Below are 20,367 nucleotides of genomic sequence, written 5' to 3'. Positions count from 1 at the left end.
CTTAAGGGGAGTCTTCCAGAATAGGAGGGAAAGGGGAGGGAGGGGTGGAGGAAGGTGAGAAGAATGGATATACAGGGGAGAGGTTCATCCTCCAGATACTGCTGTGAGATGAAAATGTGGAGGGATGAGGCACAGAGCATCAAAGTGCCTTGATAAAACTATCTTTACCATTTCCCCCCTTCCTGAAACAGTTTTTCTCTCCTCCTCCTCCTCCTTCCTCTGCTCACGTCAGGAGGGGAAGGACAGACGCGGGGAAGAGCTGATGGGACAGAACCGGACCAGTGGGATGGGACCTCCCTGGAGCCAGGAGGTAAGTGGCCTCCTCCACGACTCTGGGGTCATCTCCTCTATCTCGAAACTCCCACAAATCCTGCTTGATTCTTACCCTGAAGAATTTCTTTCTCATGCACCAGAGGTCTGAAGGAGGCCGAATCTTGGGGAGACGCAGCAGCATCACCTCTGTACATAGGGATTCTAGTACTGTCTCTACTGACCCCCATCCTCTCCTCCGTGCCCCCTCCAAACTCCTGTTTTGTATTTCTCCTGTTGGTTCCTCCCCTAGAGCTCTTCAGAAGAGTCACCTGCTGAATGGAGCAGACAGTGGGCTAGAGCCAGAAGAGTGATGATTGCTGTCCTGCTTTTTGGCCTGGTCATTGGTTCTTCTGTGCTTTGGGTCTACATCTTCCGGAACTGTGGTCCTCGTAAGGAAGAGCCTGCAATCCCTTGACCTAGGCAGCCATCCCTCACAAGTCCTAGTCCAGGCTCCGGAGGCTTCTACCCTCTAACCTGCTGGCCCTTTTCCTTACATTACCTGGGCATCCACATGGCTTCCTCTCTGAGCCCCAGGGCAGACCATGAGTCAAACCATTTCTTTCCTTACCTTTGCCTTTCTGTCTTGTGTCAGCCCCTGGGGGGAGCTCTTGTCCCTTTCCCTCATCTTTTCTAGCTCTGAACTGTTGTTCACAGGTCCCTGTGAGACACCTGTGTGTTTGGATCTCCTGGCCCATTACCTGGCCTCTGGGAACACCAGCGTGGACCCCTGCACTGATTTTTTCAGCTTTGTCTGTGATACAGCCAATGGGATCAGTAACTCTTTTCAAATGCTGGCAGAGGAGAACAAAAGCCAGCTGCAGAGACTACTAGGTAAGGAAACAGGTTGGCATATTTTCTGGGCAAGTAGGTAACTGAGTTGTAGATGACCTTGATGGTCCTAAATTATGCGTAACTATGGAAAGCCTGCTGTGCAATGCCTCTCAAAACGATCTCTTAGGTCCCCACTGAAGCCTGGAGCTGTGTCAAGCTAGTGGAAATGGAGTAAGTGGGAAAATAAGGATTGATGACTGGAGAAAGAAAAGAGGTGGGGTAGTTAACAGGGCAGGAAGTGAGAGGAAGGCCTTGTTATTGTTGGTAGGTAATGGAAAGAATATGAGTCAGCACACAGGATATGCCAAGAGAAACAAGTTAGGTGGAGGTAAAGGGCATTGCTCAAGATAGAGGCTACAAAGGAGATAAATCAGCTGTCAGACTGTGAGGAAAATCAAGAGGTGGAACTAAGAAATTGGAAGTGGGTCCCAGGAAGTCGGAGGATGGAGGCGAGGATTATGTTTGATAGAACATAGGCAGGGCTCTCATTCCAGGAAAACTTAAAGAAGGTGCGGATGGTATAAATTGAAATCTGTCTCCTATTTATGGGGAAGGGAGGAGGAAGTGGCTCTTGGAATACTTTCAGTTAAAGCACAGAATGAAAAGAAAAAAATGCTCAGGATGATGAACACCACCTTCCAAAACGGAGAGAAGTCAGACACACAGAACTGGGGTGGGCTGAGATACTAGTGGGGGATGATTCAGGATACGTGTTTGGATTATTACATTGTGTTTGTTTCCTGGGGTCGAGAGGATGCGTGTTTGAGCTGTGCCTCCTATTTCTTCTCTTTGCTGAATCTTTCCAGATGAATTTTCTTCCCTCAAATTCTGCAGATGCTTCTTGGTTCCCGATCTTCCCTTGCTTTTCCATTCCTCTCGCCCCTGCCTTTCATTTCTACCCGAGTCTCCTTTACCTACATCCCACTTGTTCCGTGACCTTCTCCTTTTCCCTCCAACCCTTTTACGTCTCTGCATCTTCTCTAGTCCTTTCCTCATCTTTTTTTGTTCATGTCACAAAATTGAGCCATGAAACATTGAATGTTGCTCTCATTTTCCCAAACTCAACCCTCCCTCTCCCTTTCTCCCACATCCCCATGGGGAACTTTCCTGATCATTTCAATAAGGTTGGAGTGTGGCTTACATCTTCTGTTTGTCTCTGCACTGGCCTCCACTTTTTTAATTCTTCCCTCCTTCCTTTGTAGAGAACTCAGGATCCTGGCCTCCAGGCTCTGGGGAGGAAAAAGCTTTCCAATTTTATAACTCCTGCATGGACACAGATGCCATTGAAGCTGCAGGGGCTGGTCCCCTCAGACAAGTTATTGAGGAGGTGAGAAAAGTTGGGACATCAGCTTTTTTAGATACATAGTTCATAGGAACAGTGCATGCTTAGGGGATGCCGTGATTTTTTTAGAATGTATGTCTGTTTCTTCTGAATTCTCAAGTTTTAAGAGGGAGATAGAAATGGAAACACTCTATGAAGAACTGAGACTTAGGATAAGTGAGAGCAGAGAAAGAAGTAGAGCTCTAGAGGAAACAAAGGGCTCAAAAACCAGAATCTAGAAAGCACTAGAGGAAGGAACAAATAAGACATTTGGGGATCGGTTCTCTGTGCTCAGTCCTGTCTCTCTTCTCAGCTTGGAGGCTGGCACATCTCTGGCAATTGGACTTCTTTAGACTTTAACCGAACACTGAGGCTTCTGATGAGTCAATATGGCCACTTTCCATTCTTCAGAGCCTATCTGCGACCTCATCCAGCCCCTCCACATACACCAGTCATCCAGGTGAGGGATGAACTGGCAAAACCACAGTTGAACCTGGACTCGTTTCTAACTCCAGGCTATGTTCTCTTAGAAAAAGATTTCAGGCTGGGAGATAAGACAAATATGCAATGTGGGGAACGGCCCTGTCCTAAGGGAAAAATACTACCACAGAATCCAGAGACAGTAGGCAAGAGTAAGAGAAGATGCTGCAGGGCCAGCTCTGGGGGGAGTGCGGCCCTGTGAACCTTTTTTACTACAACTCTGGATTTCCTAGCCCTCTCCACTAGCCGTTCTGTCTCTAGAACTGCTCTCCCCTTATTTACTCTTCAGTTTTGCCCAAGAGACCTTTCTAAACTGTCATTTTAATAGATCACTCAGTCATCAAGATACGGTCCCTAATCCTTAGCAAAGCATCGCAAGTTTTGTGATCTGACTCTTACACTCTTCTTCAGCCTTATCTCCTGCCACATGCATTCCCTCCCCTCATGCCCTAAGCTCTGCTGACTCACACGTAGAGCCAAGAATACTCCTCTTTTCTTTACATATGCTGCTTTCTTGCCTGTCACAATCTCCCACAATCAGCCTAGAAGGTTCTTACATGTTTTCAAATGTTGCTTTTGAGAATCTCTTCCAATAAGTCTTCACTGACACCCTAGCTAAGAGCTCGGGAAAACCTCCTGTCATCCATGTCCTCATTCTCAATGCCTAACACTCTGAAAGACTGTGTCCTCAACAGACAAGAGTTCTTCTCAGACAACTAGTGGCCCTCGCCAGATGTTTGTTGAGCGAGTGAATAAAGAACGGAGCCGTCACTACTGTGCTAAACAACGAAGTGCTCCGTATCGGCTTCTGTGGTAAAGAAATGATTCCACTACTTTGTAGGTGGTGAATATTCAAGAGGAAGTGATAATCAGTGTGAGGTAGTCTAAAATGCAATTTTAAAGAGTGCGCTCAGAAGTTTAACTGATGTGCTTTTGGAGGATTAAGATCTGAAGTGGTTAAGAAAGACTCAGAGAGGAGCCTTGGTACATGCTTAAATTACTCAGGTGGAGATGAAGATGATATTACAAGGGAAATATTGGCATTCTGGGTCATTTAAACTGGTCTGGGGGTTAGGAGGGAAGCAGTGAGAGGGAAACTAGGACTGAAAATACAAGACAGTGTCCAGTCATTGCTGGCCCAGGACGTTAAGAATTGAAAATCACTTGTATATGAAATACCGAAAATTCTGAGACCTTTCAAATATTATGATGGCTGTGCACAGAACTCAAGTAGACTGAGCTTTGGAGGGCAACATCAAGCTTCTAAGGAATCTAAATGAGGTCCATAAATAGCAGTAGAAACGAAAAAGATCTGAACATGAGTCCATGGTCACTTTCAACAGTGTTGATGGTCCTAGATGCTTTCCCAGGACTTGGTGTGAAAACAAATACAGGGGGTGGAAGAGATGAGTCACTCAGCCAGTTCCATGGAGGTGGAGAGTGGCCGTACAGGGAACCCACAAAGAGTGGGAGCAGAATAAGGAACTCAGAAGAGTCACAGACATGGAGGATGAACCACCATGGGTGGGACACAAAGGAAAGGGGGAGAACTTCAAGAAGAAGGAGTTACTTTTGATCCCAGAGAGCCCCTAGCTTATGGAGGAAATGATGGGAAAATGGAACGGAAAACTTGGAGTTAGTTACAAAGAATGGACAGTGATTGGAATTGGAGTTCAGGAGGACAGTTAAAAGTGCAGCGATGCCCTTTTCTTTCTAAACTTTGAACTTAAAATGTGATAAAAAAGATTTTTCATGAGAGAAGTAATGTATACAGGCTGGAGTAGGAGTTGGGCAATGAAATAGGAACAGGGAAAGAAAAGAAAATATTTTTCAAAATCAAGGGTACGTCAGAGCTGGAACTAAGGAGACGTGCACAGGACACTTGCCTGGGATGCAGTTTAGCAGGTCCCACACACTCATTGTCAAGATATGTGGCATTTTAATGAATATTCTTTAAAAATATGAATCAGTACAAAATTCATGATGAAGAAAATATTAAATTTGTGGTCTTTGAGTTTATATTTTTTTCCAAAATGGAACAAAACTACTGTGACTCTAAAAATAAAACAGAATGAAATGCATTGTGGCATTTAGCACCAGGGATTGAACGCAAAGCCTCACCTCTTCTAAGCCGACTGCTCCCCTCTAGCACTGTAGGACTCATGAGACAATCCATTACTTTTAAGTTTTGAAAGTGTGTATTAAAATATACAACTTGTTTAATGAGTTTGCATACCTCTTAATACTACACCTGACGGGGTGTCTCGCATCCTTGACCCAAGATCTACCTTGACACAAGGAATAGCCTCCTCTTGAACAGGTTTTTGTCTTCTCCGTTGCTGGACATCTCTACATTTCCACACCTAGACTCTTTTCCCATAGTCCCTTGCTTTCTTGGCATAATTTAGCCTATCTCTCGTCTCTTTATCCTCATCTTCCCATACCCGTGGTACCTCCCTGTCTCCCATGCCTGCCCTCTCCATCCCCTCTGCTCCCCCCTTCTCTCCAGTCTCTCTTGTGCACAGATAGACCAGCCGGAGTTTGACATTCTCCTCAAGCAAGAGCAGGAGCAGAAGATCTATGCCCAGGTAGGATGTCACACAAAGCCTGCTCTCTGCAGCCAGGGGAAAGGCAGGGGCCTCTAGCCTCTGTGACCACAGCTGCCCTCCTCTAGATTCTGCGGGAATACCTGACCTACCTAAATCGACTAGGAACTTTGCTTGGAGGTGACCCGGAGAAGGTGCAGCAACATGCTTCCTGGTCCATCTTCTTTACCTCACGGCTGTTCCGGTTTCTGAGACCCCTAGAGCAGCAGCAGACACAAGACAAGCTCTTCCATGTGGTCACTATCAATGAATTGCAGGTGCCTGGAACTGAAGGCCTGATCACTGTGTGCACAACGGTGTCTTCCGACTCCCTCCCGGCCCTGTACTTTGTCTTCTTCCCTTAGTGCTCTTAATTCCTTTACTTAAAAAACTTCATTCATTCATTCGTCAGGAGGTGGGTGGGGTATGAGTGTGCCAAGGTACCCACGTGAAGGTCAGAGGACAACTTGCAGGAGTCGGTTCTCACCGTCCATCATGTTAGCTGGGGAACTGAACTCAGTTGGTCAGGCTTGGTGGCAAGTGCCCTTACCCTCTGAGCCATCTTTGCTGGCCCCTTAATTCTTTTTCATCTCAAATTTTCTACAACTTCAGTCTTCTCCAGGCCTTCCCCAACACGGACCCCCCACTCTCCGTCTGTCCCTTTCCTTCTTCCTTTCCCTCTCCTCAGCTTTGTGTCCTTCCTTTAAGGAAATGGCCCCTGCCATCGACTGGTTGTCCTGCTTACAAGCAACATTCACGCCGATGTCCTTGAGTCCCTCCCAGCCCCTGGTGGTCCATGACCTAGACTATTTGAGAAACATGTCCCAACTGGTAGAAGAGGAGCTGCTCACAAACAGGTTTGCCTCTTTGGGATGGGCAGGCAGTGGGGATGGAAGGATGCTGGGATCACCCAAGTCTCAGGGAATAAGGACACCTTTGGTTGAGAGGGATTGCTACACATGGGGACAGAGACAAGTAGGGAGTGGATGGCACGAGAAGAAACAAGAATCAAGAAGTATGTAAGGCTTGGGGACATGAGGATTATATAACACACAAAATGAAGGGTACAGGGGTCAGACAAGATAAGGCATCTTCCAGGAACGGAGCATCAGGCTTTTAAGAGTTCCTGTTCTATAGGAAATGCTGGAATGCCTAGCTTCCAGCAAGATCTGAGGGCATTTATGTCTTCTCAGTAGCCAAGGGGTATGGGCAGAAGGAAGAGGTGTTTGGTATGGGGAGATGGAAATGGGAAATCTTGTTGAGAGGAGGAACGTTGAAGAAGGACCATCTCCCAGTTGTTTAGGAGAATTCTGTAGCCCTCGTGGGAAAGAATTTCTAAGACTGTTTCTGCTGTGATCAGAAAAATCAAACCATGAGGGCATGAGAGTATGGTTTTGTACTGGGCTCTTGGTTTTCCCTGATGCCTGGGTAGCCACCATCTAAAGGTAGACCCAAATCTTTCTCTCTCTCTCTCTCTCTCTCTCTCTCTCTCTCTCTCTCTCTTTCATAATAGAAGCTGAGTGGCAACAATGTCTAGAAACCCATTATGAGCAAGGTAGAGGAGTCATCATGTGGACTTCAGCAGTTTTATATGTGTACCTAGAAGGAGAGCAGCCAGCAGGCCAACAGAATCACAGACTCACAAACACAGCTCTGTTTTGTTTAGGGAGTATATTGTCAGATGAGCTGAAGTTTCTTGGTTGTGGAAACAGACAACTCTTTCCTTCTCTCCCAGTGACTTGTGAAGGCAGCCTCTCTTTTGTTCTTTCTGTCACTCCCCAAGCCATACTAAGAAAGACTCTTCTTTATGTTTTTGCATGCCATGGTAGTTATTTTGTCTAAATACGGAAGAGAACGGGCTGCCTCCAAGAATACCAAGCTTACTTATTAAAGGGAATCTTCCCCTGTGCATCCTTACAAGCCTTAACTTTAGGTGGGGTATTTTGTCTCCATAGGGATATGATGCAGAGCTACATGATCTTGGGGTTGGTGGAGACCCTTTCTCCAGCTCTGGACAGTAAATTCCGGGAGGCACGCAGAGAGCTGAGTCAGAAACTACGGGAGTTGACTGAGCGCCCACCCCTGGTGAGGAGAAAACACAATGTATTTAGCATATTGGGACAACTATTGATATATGTCCAGAGGGAAGAAGCCATTAGAGGAAAGCCCTCTCACCCCACTAAGGAAGCAGGCAGCATGGAAAGACAGTGTATATCTTGAGAACCAAGATATGGTAAGAGATCAACTTCTGTGCATTGCTGAGCATTAGAATTTAAATATTAAAGCGAAATTATCAAGGAGAGGTCCTCCTTTGTCGTCGCTTATAAATAATCTGCTGTCTTCCTGAGCCCTATGGTTTGAGGAAGTGGATCTAAAGCTTAAGACTTCTTGGGATGAAAGACATTGGGCATACAGTTGCCTTTGGTCTAGAGGGTTTCATGTTTGTTTGATGTTCAAATGTGCATCACAGAATTTATCTCTGATCCAGTGGGATCTGTTTGGTTGTAAATGGATTTCCTAGGGAAGATCATAACATATCTGAGGAGGGGACTGTATAAGAAATGTTCTGAATAAACCAGAGTTGGTTGCATTACCTGAGATGTACAGATCTTCCTTTAGAAAAATCCTTGAGATCCTAGGTCAGATGCATTCAAATGCAAGTGGACATGTCTAATACTTTGGGTACATCTTAACCCCAGTGGCCTGTTTATAGTCTTGAAAAGAAATCACTTTTTTTCTTATTAATTTGTGGACCATTTCTCTACCTTAAAAGTCTTTCAAAATATTTCTTGAGGCCTGGAGAGATGACTCAGTGGCTAAAGTGCTTGTTAGGCCAGGGTGAGGACCTGAGTTCAAATCCCCAGAAGCCACATAAAGCCAGTTGTGGTAATGATCATCTGTAATCCCAGTGCTACTATGGGAAAATGGGAAACAGAGGCAGGAGACCCTCTGGAAGTTCGTGGGCCAGGTAGCCTGGTGTGTGTAGCAGCAAACAGCAGAGATCCTGTCTCAAGCAAGGTGGAAGGCAAAGATTGACACCTGAGGTTGTCTTCTGACCTCCACACCTGCACCATGGCACGTGAGCAACCACACCACACACACACACACACACACACACACACACACACACACACACATGTTGAATTTAGAGAGGGGGAAATGAACTCACAGAGACGGAAATGTAGTTATTGTTTATTCAGAGTTTAAAATGTCAGTCATTTCTCTGAAAATTCACTTCATTGACTGGCTTAATCCTCAAAATTCTATGAGGTAACATGGATATCATCTTAGCTTTGCCTTAAAGGTGGAGTCATGGATGTAAAACTCTTAAGGAATTTGACCATAGTAACATAGCTAGCAAGTTGTTAGGGCACAGCTCTGCACTCTGATAGGATGGCTTCAGGGCCAGGGTATTTCCTTAGTGTACTATGTATAGACCGTTCCTCCTTAGGATGGTCACTCAGTGGGGGGCAGGTTCTCATAGAGCTCCTGCCTAACCTATCACTTAATCAGATGAAGCAGAGCATAACCCCAACTTCAAACTTCCTGGCAACAAATAACTAGTTTCCTGTAAATGCCAGCACCATGGCATGAGGTCATCTCTTGGACGGTACAATCATGTCAACCTGAGACTCATGTTCAAAGAATGTAGAAGGTTTATAAATCCTGAAATCACTGACCTTTCCATTGGGGTGTATAATTGTAAAAGCTATACCGGGTTCTCCCAGGGTATGGTAATATGATCTTGGAGAAGCTGCTTTACCCTTCTCAACAGTACAAAAAGTGGCATGACATACATCTGATATATCACTGTTAGACATCAGGTACACCATTCAGTAGGTTATTTTACTTAATCCTCCCAGAAATGCTCTGAGGTTTTTAATTCCCATTTTTCAGATGAAAAAAATAGGTACAAGAAAGATAAGTAACTTCAAGATTTTACTGCTCATCAGTGAAGAAGCAGGTGCCAAAATAGATGTGCTTGGTTCATGAGGCTGTATTTTTTATTTATTTAATAACCACACAGTCAGAAGAAGAATTTCATTACAACAACACTGACATATTCAATAACAATTTCCAGAGCTAAGATCCATCTTCTTCAAAATTGGCTGTAAAAAATATTGTACTCAATGTAAACCCTATAAGACATAAAATTAAATGAGGTTTTAACCTTTAAAAAAGATCTCCATTTCGTTATTAAAATACACAGTTTCATACAGGAAAATTCATTTTCAATACAATTGACACTAAGATGCACATGCATTTCTAATTTCTATATATCTCACTATTACTAGTTGCACTCCGTTACTTTCTGAGCTCCTTGGCATCTAAGCATGGATATAAAGTCATCAGGTAGGTTTCAGTGGTAATGTTTTTCACATCCACCAATTATTAAAGAGCAAATTTTTATGCTTTGAAGAATTTAAAAAATTTTTTTAATTAATTTGTTTATACACCCACTTCCCAGGTAGCACCCTCCCATAGCCTGCCTCCCCCTACTAAAGCCCTTATACTCTGATATCCCTGCTACTGTCTGCTGTGTTGTTGGCACCCTCAGCCATTCCCCACTACTTGCCCTTCTGGTGAATCTAGTCAGCCTATCTAGAGGTCTTTGTTTTAGGAAGGTCAGCTGTTCCTCATCTAGCAGTAATCAGTTGTCAATATTCCTTTAGATAAGATTGGGGTCTGCTGTTCAATTTCCCAGTTCTTTGCTGGGTTACTATGTGGGAGTCCCTTTGGCCACTTTGGCCAACAACTCAATGGAAGTTATCACCTGTGTGGCATTGTCGCTTGTTATGTAGCCTTAAGCTATACATATGGACTCTTATGAAATTATATTGGCCCCTTTAATCTTTGGTTATACTTTCCTTTTGGGTGTTTAAGGCCATACACATGGTTGGCTTCGCTTAGAAGCATGGAGGAAATGATTCGTCTGTGTTGACCATCATTTTTATAGACTGGACACTGGTTCAAGTCCATCTGGTGGGGTCTCCTCGTGTTCCTTGATCAAGAGGACAGGTGACCCACCACCATTGTAGGACATTTTGAGAGATGCTCAAAGTCCCCTGGAACTAGTCGACCTAGGAGGGCAAGGAGCAAAAACTGTCCTTTATGTCCCTCTGACTAAATTAGTATAGGTTTCAAAGTATGTCTGTTAAACACCCAAGAAGGTTAGTTCCACCAGTCTGGTATTTTTAATTACTGTGTGTCATGTAGATAAATCTTGGGCAAAGACCAGTTGTTCTCAGATAAACCTTACCTAGACATATATTTCTTGATCTGCTATGTATAATTTGTCAGTAGGTTGTAAGAGTACTATGGTTCCCTCTGGTTTTCAAAACTAGTTGGGCATTGTTTATCTCTCGCATTGTCTCACCCCTCCATCATGGTTTTCCCACTTAAGGAGGCTGTATTTTTAACCACATACACACAGGGCAGGGTTGTAAAATATGTGGGTGATATGACACTGGGCCAGCAAACTCTTCTATAAAGGGCAAGATAGTTAAGCATTTCCAGCTTTGTGTTTCCTATGGTTTATGTCATTACCACTTGACTCTGTCCCAGTAGCACAAAAGACAGAGATGTGTGCCTAGTGAACGCTGGTTTAGACAACGCATGCTCTTTGGGATTCCTAAGACAGAGTGATCAGAGAGGGTTTAAGCACCACTAGGAACTCTTAGTATCTGATAAAACTGAAACAATATCTAGAGAAAGGATGGAATTTTCTGTCTCATCTCATTGGGTCAGTGCATGAAGCAGAGTAGCTAAAACTTGGGTGCGACATGTGAGATCTTCCTGGTGGCTCTGAGCTGAAAAGCAATGTTGGAGTTTGCATGCCAGGCTTGTGCCCAGTGCTGCTGCTGAGGCAGGTCCTGGGTGACTGAGAACTGGGGAATAGCCGGAGCAACCAGAACAGAATGAACAGGACAAGACTGAAGTGGAAATCAGAGAGGAGAGGGCCTGGCAGGTCACCTAAAGCATGTTTGCTTTTCTCTTCATAAATTAAGACATTTATGGGAGTTTATCTGATTTATATTTTAAAAGAACACATTTTAAGGTAAGCAATGAGATTTTCTGACTCATGGTGCAAGAAGGATAGTGAACTCATTAGTAACACCAGATTTGGGGGTTTGATTTAACAAAAATACTCGGCTCTATAAAATGGTCATTACAGACTTCTGATTAAGTTCCTCAGAAGGAATCCTAGTGTATATTTTTATTCTAACACAGCACTGAGTCTCTTATCTGGCCATCTTTTGTTGTCTAATTTTGAATACATGGTCAATAGAAATGCCTGCTAAAGGAGATATTTCTTTTCTTCTTTTTTTCAAAATATTTTATTCATTATTTTTATTTTATGTGTATGCGTGTATTGCCTGCACGTAGGTAAGTGCACCCGTGTCGTGCAATGCCCTCAGAGGAGAGAAGAGGCTGTCAGATCCCCTGGAACTGGAGTTACATACAGTTGTTAGCTGCCATGTGGGTGCTGGGATTCGAACCCAGGTCTTCTGCAAGAACAATCAGTGTTCTTAACCGCTGAGCCATCTCTCCAGCCCCCAGGAGGTATTTCTTTTAAGAAACATGTGAGGCTAGATTTAGGTCAGTAAAAGCAAGATTTGACTCACATTTGCCTCTATTCAGTTTATTTATATTCAGTCCATCATCCCAATTTATTAAGGCGATTTAAGCCTTTGTTTAAACAATCTATCTGTTCCCTTTCCTTTGCAGCCTTGGGTCATCTGCAACTTTTGTTCAATGTTTCTTAATTTGAACTACTAATTAGTTCCTGCAGGTACAAGGGCATCAAGTCAGCCTATTGTTGACTTAGCTATAGATTCATCGATTCTTTTATGTGATTTTTTTATTCTTTTCAATGTTTTGAGGCAGAGTTTTACTGTATTACCATGCCGGGCCTGCAACTTGTAATCCTCCTGCCTCAGCTCCCCAACTGCTGGGATTGCAGGTATATTTCATCACTCATGATTAGGTGGGCTATGTGATAAATATTCATTGAGCACCAACTATATGAAAAGTGCTTCTTTAGGCACATATTAAACAGAAGTAAACAAAATAGACAAGTGTTTCTGCCTTAGAGTTTATATATTCCAGTGGAGGAGGAAAGAAAATGAAATTAACAAAATATGCTGGGGGTGGTGTTAGGGAGGAGAGCAAAAGAGTAAATGGAGAAGAGGAATATGAGGTGGGGAGCAGTTATGATCCTCATAGAAGGTCAGGAAAGGTCAAATCAGCTGAGTCACCATCACAATGCTTAGTTATGGTTCAACCAGACAGGAGTCCACTCGCACTACACTGTCATTCAACATTGATTCCTTCATCTAACTTACTAGCATTAATTCGTGGTTTTACCGGATGCTTCTCTGATGTTAAGATAATGCCAGAAGAGGGCAATAGAATTTACAGAGTCATGCTATTGGCATTCCAATGGAATTTGAACTATACAGAGTACTTTCAAGGAATTATGTCACTTGGTCCTCAAATCTGTGAGGAAGGCAGACCAGACATTATTCTTGTTTCTTTTGTTGTTTTTAACAACTGGTTTGTTAAAACTAGCACAGGGGTTTACATTAATAACTCCCACTTGTAATTGCTGGATATTGTGTTCAGGGGCAGTATTGTGATGGTCCTTCAGGACAAAATTTACAGATAGTTTTTTTGGTGTTTAAAGTGATTTGCCAACTTGGAACTACTCTAAGCATTCAAAAGTTAGGGGATAGTTTTCTGATATTCATATCTCCAGTCTGTATGTGTGCATGTGCGCATTCATGGAGGCTTGGCCCTATTCACTGACGCTGCTCTTTTCTGCCGGGTGTACTCTCCAGTTTGCTGTGGTCCTGGGCTTCGACATGGAACCATAGTTCCCAGTTATGGTATTATAGGGCTCGTTTCTGTTTGTAGGTCCTAGTCTGTCTTATACTCCAGTTTAATGAGCTTTATAAACAGAAGAATTAGTTATTTTGACACTGTAGTACTCAGTGACCCAACCTTGGTCTTTTAATAGTTACACATTATTTTTCGTGCCTTCACAACATCCCTTTAATGATTCATTAGAGAATTTTACCCAAAAGTCCTTATAGGTCCCCAACTAGCCTGTAATATCTAATTTCTACCTTTTCTCTATTGAATATTAGCCAACATTTTGTTTCCCTGTAAACTCTCTTGGAGGCTTGATTTCTTTCTTTTTGTATTATTATTACTATTCATGGTTTGGAGGTGATATATCTATAACTTTTTTCCCATTACCCTGAAATGAATCCATTAGGCTTCATTTTCTTGCATTTGAGGTTTTTCTTCCACCCTTTGTATTTTGGAGATTTTGTTCATCCTCTAATTCGTCATTCCCTCCAACCAGTGTAGCACCCTCCACCCCTCCAAGTCTGAAGAGATGGCTAAGGTACTTGTCTGAGTGGTATCTATATTCTTGAGTCGCTGTGTCCCATAGCAAAAGACGCTGAACAAACAAATTGTCATACAACAAGAAAGAGGATCAAGGATCATGTCAAGAACTAGGAGGTGTGAAAAGAGAAGTAGACTTGCCCTGCTGGACTCCAGTTAGCCTCCTGTTGATGCTGTTTCCTCCTGCCTGTGTGTATCTGTAACTGGAAGGAAAGGCAGTCGGAAAACCATGCCCTACGGAGCAGCACGGACACGGACGGTGACCGACACAGCCTCCACTTGACCCAGTCATGGCAATCAGTCCCATATTTACCGTCAGTTTCCATTTCATCTGTTATATTACAAAACTCCAATTAGCATGCCATAGAGAGAAAATAAGCCCTTTCTTCCCACAAGTAAATATATCAGGGGACCTTAAGGCTTAGAGACTGGAACATTCAAATATGGGTGGTCAGGTCTATCTACAGCAACCTTGAAAATGAAGTCCCTAACAGACCGGCCCAGGAGTTTCCTATTCATTAACACAATAGTCATCCATTTTCTTTCTTCTAGTGGGATGCCCCCACAGGTACCTCTTAAATCTTAGGCTCAACTGAGCTCATGGTGTGAGGGTTAGAGACAGCTATCCCACATTCCGGGTATACAGATCTTTAGGAAATAAGTTACAGAAATATTCTTATGATTTCATCTCTCCTAATCCAAATTAGCATATTAGCTCAGCTCACTTATGTCAGCTCCCTGAAGCCTTTTCCCTGGCTCTTTGAATGTATTTTTCTGTTCACCCTGTGATATCTCTGGGCTTACTCCCTGGTTAACTCTTAAGCCACTTAAGCCCACTGCTGAAACCTCCCCCAGCATCTCTGTTGTTAACTTTTGTGCCCTATTGCTAGAAAAACATGCCACTGTTCTCTCTCATACTGCTAACTCAAAACATCTCTCAAGTTAAAGCCTTCCATCTTCTCATTTGATTTTCTTTCCCTGATTGGTTATAAGTTTCCCAGTTCTCTGAACTATGTACTTAGTCACTTGTGTTTTGCTTTGTTCTCTTTTCATAGCAAACAATGTGTCACCTAATGCCTATGTTTACTGACCTTTAAGATCTCACAGTATAATACATATACTTCAGGAGCAGGTATGAATTAGGTAGAGAAAAATGATTTTTGTCTCCAGTCCCCGTTTTGAACAAGGAAGGCTCTGAAGGAGTCATTGGTGGGACTCCTGGGCCATTTGTGTAGTGGGTTGGGGCCCAGGTGGGTAACAGACCTGCTATAGTAAGAGAAATGACTGCTCCTCCCTCCCTTCCCAGGAGACTTTCATACCTCCTAAAGGCCTTGCTTTCATACCAACAGGCAACAAGCTTGGGCAGTTTGTAGAACCAGGCCCACCACCATTAGTCTTGAAGTCTCCAAAAAGCGAGCTCTTTACCGATGAGCAGCAGAGGGTATTTATTGCCAGAGAACATGATAAAGGGAAGTAAATGTTTTGTGTGTTTGTGTTGCTTTGTGAGTAACGTGTGCACATACGTGTGCATAGGTATGGAGGCCTGACGTCAACATCAAATGTCTCCTCTATCACTCTCCACCTTTAGTTTTAGAGATGGGATCTCTCATTGAACCTGAAAGGCATTGATTCAGCTAGGCTGGACAGTCAGGCAATGAGTTTCAGGACTCTGTCTTCTCCACTCTACCTAAAGCTGGGATTCCACGGGAGAGTCTCTACGCCTGGCTTTTTATGTGGGACTTGGTGGTCTGAACTCACATCCTTAGGCACTTTGTTGATGGAGTTATCTCTCCATCCCTGGAAATAAAAATGTTAAAGTCCAGCAAAGAGAACATCCTTTGGGATGAAGGTCTAAACAGGAATGGCATGGAAAAGTGGAGAGGACGGAGGCCTAGGCAGAACCTCACTTACTCCAGTGTGTCTCTGCAGCCAGCCCACCCACGATGGATGAAGTGTGTTGAAGAGACAGGCGCCTTCTTCGAGCCTACCCTGGCGGCTTTGTTTGTTCGTGAGGCCTTCGGCCCAAGCACCCAAAGAGCTGTATGTGAGAGCTTTCCCCTCTCTGCATCTCTCTACTCTTCTCACCCTACACACCCTGCCCTGGTTCTGTGGACTGTGGACCTCCCTGTGTCACGCAAGACTGGGAATTAGATAGAAAAGAAAGTCAACAAGGGGGAACCAGAGGTCTGCTCCATCTCTTGGGCAAATAGTTCAACTACAGGACACAAAGTATCCACAACTTACATTCGTTTTAACACCTCACTTGAACATGTCATTTCAACACGTCACTGAACATTTCTGGATTTGTATTTCTTCAAACATAAAAAGAGAAAATCAAATTCATTGACCTTTAAGGCTCCTCCCTCCCTCCCTCCTTGTTTATCTAAAAGTTTTGAATAACACATGATATTTCATGAACACTGGATGATCCAATCTTAAGGAGTGCAAATAAGTAACTTGTGAATGAGTGGGGGATTTGGTGAGTAGTGGTTTCTCTTACAAGCACTTTACATGAAGTATTTTACTGAACTCCAATTATTGTCATAATTTAATAGGAGAGGGGACTGAGCCATAGATGGTTAAATGACTTCGTCATGGTGCTGTAGCCAATAAATAGCAGACTTGAACTCAATCACTCTGATGCCAGAGTCCAAGTTTCTGATATTGTCACTCAGTTTCTTCTACCAAGAAAGGGTACCCATAAGACAGTGAACAGTTGAGCGATCAGGAGCAGCAGCACAGCCTGTATGACTGGAAACTTCAGCTTGCTGGGAAGCTAAGACAGAGAGGAAATATGCCTTAACAGTGGGAGGGTGTGCACCAAAGCCCCGGGTGCAGGTGGGAACAGCAGCTCCTCCGGCTGCCTTTCTGAGCTCTGTCCCTTCTCTAATAGCTCCTTTGGGGCAGGTAGCTCTCGGGGTCAAGGCCCCTTTCCAAAACAAGGGACAGTGGCAGAACCAGGGCTCAAATTAATCCTAATCCTGTTTCCCTGTTTCTTCCCTTATCCCCACAGGCCATGGAATTATTTGCTGAGATCAAGGATGCCCTCATCATGCGCCTTAAAAATCTTTCTTGGATAAGTAAGGAGACCCGGAAAGAGGCCCTGAAGAGGGTAAGGCTGGGAGTGCAGGCCAGTGTGGGACCACTCAAGGGGTGAAGTACATCAATGAATCAAGATATAAGGATGACACGGATATGGCGGTGCGTGCCTTTAATTCCAGCACTAAAGAGGCAAAGGCAGGTGTATCTCTGCGAGATCGAGCTCAGGCTGGTCTAGGTAGTGAGTTCCAGGCCAATTGGGGCAACAGGGAGAACCTGTCTCAAAAAGATAAAAAAAGAAACAAAACCACATAGGGATGAAGGGGAGAGAAAAAGCCACGGGGAACACATCTGGGTGACAGTTGAAGACTGAGGGTCTCCAAGGAAATGCTGGGTTCATACAAACTTTTATGTCTCTCTGCAGCTCACCCAGCTGCAGGTGGAGATGGGAGCTCCCAAACGAGCCCTGAAGCCAGAGCTGGCCAAGCAGGAATATAGTGATGTGAGTCCTTGTTCCTCCAAGCTCTCCTCTGACCTTGACTTCTTACCTTCCGGACCATCTGAGTCTGCAGCGCAATCCATTTTCTGTAGGAGATTCCTACCAACCTCTTCTTTGCCCTGGTGCTGGCTGGGTCTTACAGGCAGCCCTGGAACTCACTAGGGCTACCATGCGAATACACATACACATGCACACATGCATTATGTGATTGATGTGTCTGTGCGTTTTTCCGTGTGGAGATGTGTGAGAAGTTTGTAGCAATATGAGATAATGTAGTCTCTGCTTATGTGTGGGTGTTGGCATATCAAGACTTATCTGTTTAAGTTTAAATGTCCCCAGCAGCATATACCCTCATCCATTTATATTTGTCTCTATGCATCCAAGTTACCTGTTCCTCTCCCCCAGATACAGCTTGGCCCTAGTTTCCTGCAGTCTGTCCTGAGCTGTGTCCGATCCCTCCGGGGCAGAAACGTTCAGAGCTTCTTGCAGCCTTTTCCCTATCACAGGTATGAGAACAGAACCCCCATGCCAGAGATAGGCTGGGAATGGGGACTGTGATCTAACCACAAAATCCATGATTATGGTAGGGAGAGGCTAGACGTGCTTTGAGAGGATGGCAAATGATGGGGCTGTGTTTGCGTGTACTCTCTATGCAGATGGCAGGTGTCTCCCTGGGGGGTCAGTGCTTACTATTCAATATCTGACCATGTGGCGGTCTTCCCAGCTGGCCTCCTCCAACCTCCATTCTTCCACCCTGGCTACCCCAGGTATGGATCATTGTCTGAAGGTGAGTTTTTTTTTTTTTTTTTTTTTAATAGGGTCAATCTCAATCTCAAGTATCAACAAGTATTAGAACGGATGAGATTTGTGGGTGGAAAATTGGGATATAAAATGCTGAAAGACTCTGGAAGTAAAACAAGCCCTTGCCTCCACAGAGCTGTGAACTTTGGCGCAGCTGGTAGCATCATGGCCCACGAGTTGTTGCACATCTTCTACCAACTCTGTGAGTAATGGGCTCTCGGGAGGTAAGGGCCATAGGGATCATCAGGGAGGGGCTCAAAGGAGAAGTGGAGGGAAGAGGGTTATTCAAAAGCTCCAGGAGCGACAGCCTCAGAAATGCTCCACGTTCCTGGGAGCCAAGCCAGTCTGTGGTATTCCCCATGTTCCACCATCCCTCACTAGTTCATTTTCTTGCTCTTTCTTTAACAGTGCTCCCCGGGAGCTGCCCAGCTTGTGACACCCATGCCTTACAGGAGGCACTTCTATGTCTGGAGCGCCATTATGCTACCTTCCCCTTTCCCAGCACAGCTTCCTTCAATGGCTCTCACACACTCCTGGAAAACGCTGCTGACATCGGAGGCCTGGCCATTGCATTCCAGGTGTGCCCTGGGCCCTGTCCTCCACTTTTCCTTCCGCTGTCCCTCATGCAAACATAGTTGCATAGCTTTCTGCCCTTCACATTCCCACTGAACAGATGGCAACTTGGGATCCCCCTCCTACCTTGTAGATCCCCACCTTCTAGGACATCTATAGGTCTTCTGGTAAGTACCCTTTCTTCTTGGCTCAGACCAGTACATCAGTGCACACTTGGATAAGAAGTCTCAGGAACTTGTTTGGGGTGCTATATAGCTGGCATCAGACTAGAAATACCCAAAGGTCTGAAAACTAAGGGAACTTTCTATCCCATCCCCATATTCAGGCATACAGCAAGAGACTAGTCCAGTATAGTGGGGAGACCACTCTGCCCAGCCAGGACCTCAGCCCCTATCAGCTGTTCTTCCGAAGCTACACCCAGGTAAGCAGCTTCCTCCTCTCTCCACAGCTTGCTTCATGTCGGCTAAGGACCCTGTCACTGATGCTGAAAGAACTTTGCTCCATGATATGCCTTCACTGGCATCCTTTCTCATCTGTCCCTTGGGAATCATCCTTTAGATTGTTACAGGTTCCTCTACCAAATCCAGCAACTTGCTCCCTATCCTACCCCCAAAAGAAAAATATCTTCCTGTCTCCAAAAGATAAGCCCATTTTTGTTCTTTTCTCATGTTCAGATATAAAGAATACTTAAAAAGGAGCCAACAATAGTCTGAGTGTATAACCAACCACATTCTTCTTTAGAAACCTCAATTCCAGGGCTGCTTCTGACCCTGTGCTCTGTCCAAAGGCATGGTCCCCCATTCTTCAGCACACACACACACACACACACACACACACACACTCCCTCACAGAGCTCTACAAGGTCTTGCTACGATCTCTTTTAAATGTTATCATCACACCGTCTAGGTTCCTCCCTACACTCCTCATGCCAGATTAAATGACCTAGACATAGCAGCAAATGCTCCATGTGGCCCTGCAGCATCCTGTTATTGCTTCTCTTTGTTTGCTTCCTCTGGTTATCCCCTTGTCCCTACATCCAGCCCATCCTAATGACCCTCTGAGTTCTGCTCTGCTCCTTCATTAACCTCTCTTCCTCTTCAGGTGATGTGCAGAGAGCCCAGCTCACAAGATCCTCAGGACACTCACAGCCCTCCCAGCCTTCGAGTCCATGGGCCCCTCAGCAACACCCCAGCCTTTGCCAAGCATTTCCACTGTCCACGTGGCACCCTCATGAACCCCTCTAGCCGCTGCCAGCTCTGGTAACTTGGGTGCCAAAGAAACCACAATAAAGATGTATGGACCTCCTCTGGCAACATCCCCATCCAAGAAGTCAGTCCTGCTTCTTGTTTTTCCAAAATAAAAGCTGGTGTTTGGTTTCTGTTCCCCTCCCACCCCTGTGGGTTGAGGGTGCGCATGCGCATGCCAGTGTTAGTGAACAATCTTGGATGTCAGTCCTTGCCTTCCACCTTGTTTTGAGACAGGTGCGTGTATGCTTTGCTATAGGAATTATG

General features: G+C 44.6%; 1 protein-coding gene across 1 annotated transcript; it reads left to right on the top strand.

The window, feature by feature from the left end:
• Positions 1-237: 237 nt before the first annotated feature.
• On the top strand, positions 238-20,234 carry Kel (Kell metallo-endopeptidase (Kell blood group)). The gene is made up of 18 exons (XM_008828613.3): positions 238-310; positions 563-701; positions 967-1,143; positions 2,346-2,470; positions 2,778-2,924; positions 5,470-5,532; positions 5,619-5,807; positions 6,238-6,386; positions 7,485-7,614; positions 15,874-15,984; positions 16,958-17,056; positions 17,408-17,485; positions 17,888-17,988; positions 18,139-18,249; positions 18,418-18,485; positions 18,692-18,861; positions 19,182-19,277; positions 19,958-20,234. The coding sequence occupies exons 1-18, from the start codon at positions 263-265 to the stop codon at positions 20,117-20,119; spliced, it is 2,163 nt and encodes a 720-aa protein (XP_008826835.1). The 5' UTR covers positions 238-262; the 3' UTR covers positions 20,120-20,234.
• The last annotated feature ends 133 nt before the right edge of the window (positions 20,235-20,367 follow it).

The sequence above is a fragment of the Nannospalax galili genome, unplaced genomic scaffold (assembly GCF_000622305.1).
Source record: "Nannospalax galili isolate Female #2095 unplaced genomic scaffold, S.galili_v1.0 scaffold233, whole genome shotgun sequence".
NCBI lineage: Eukaryota > Metazoa > Chordata > Mammalia > Rodentia > Spalacidae > Nannospalax > Nannospalax galili.
The sequence above is the reverse complement of the archived record's forward strand: the minus strand, read 5'-3'. Positions and strand labels throughout refer to the sequence as shown.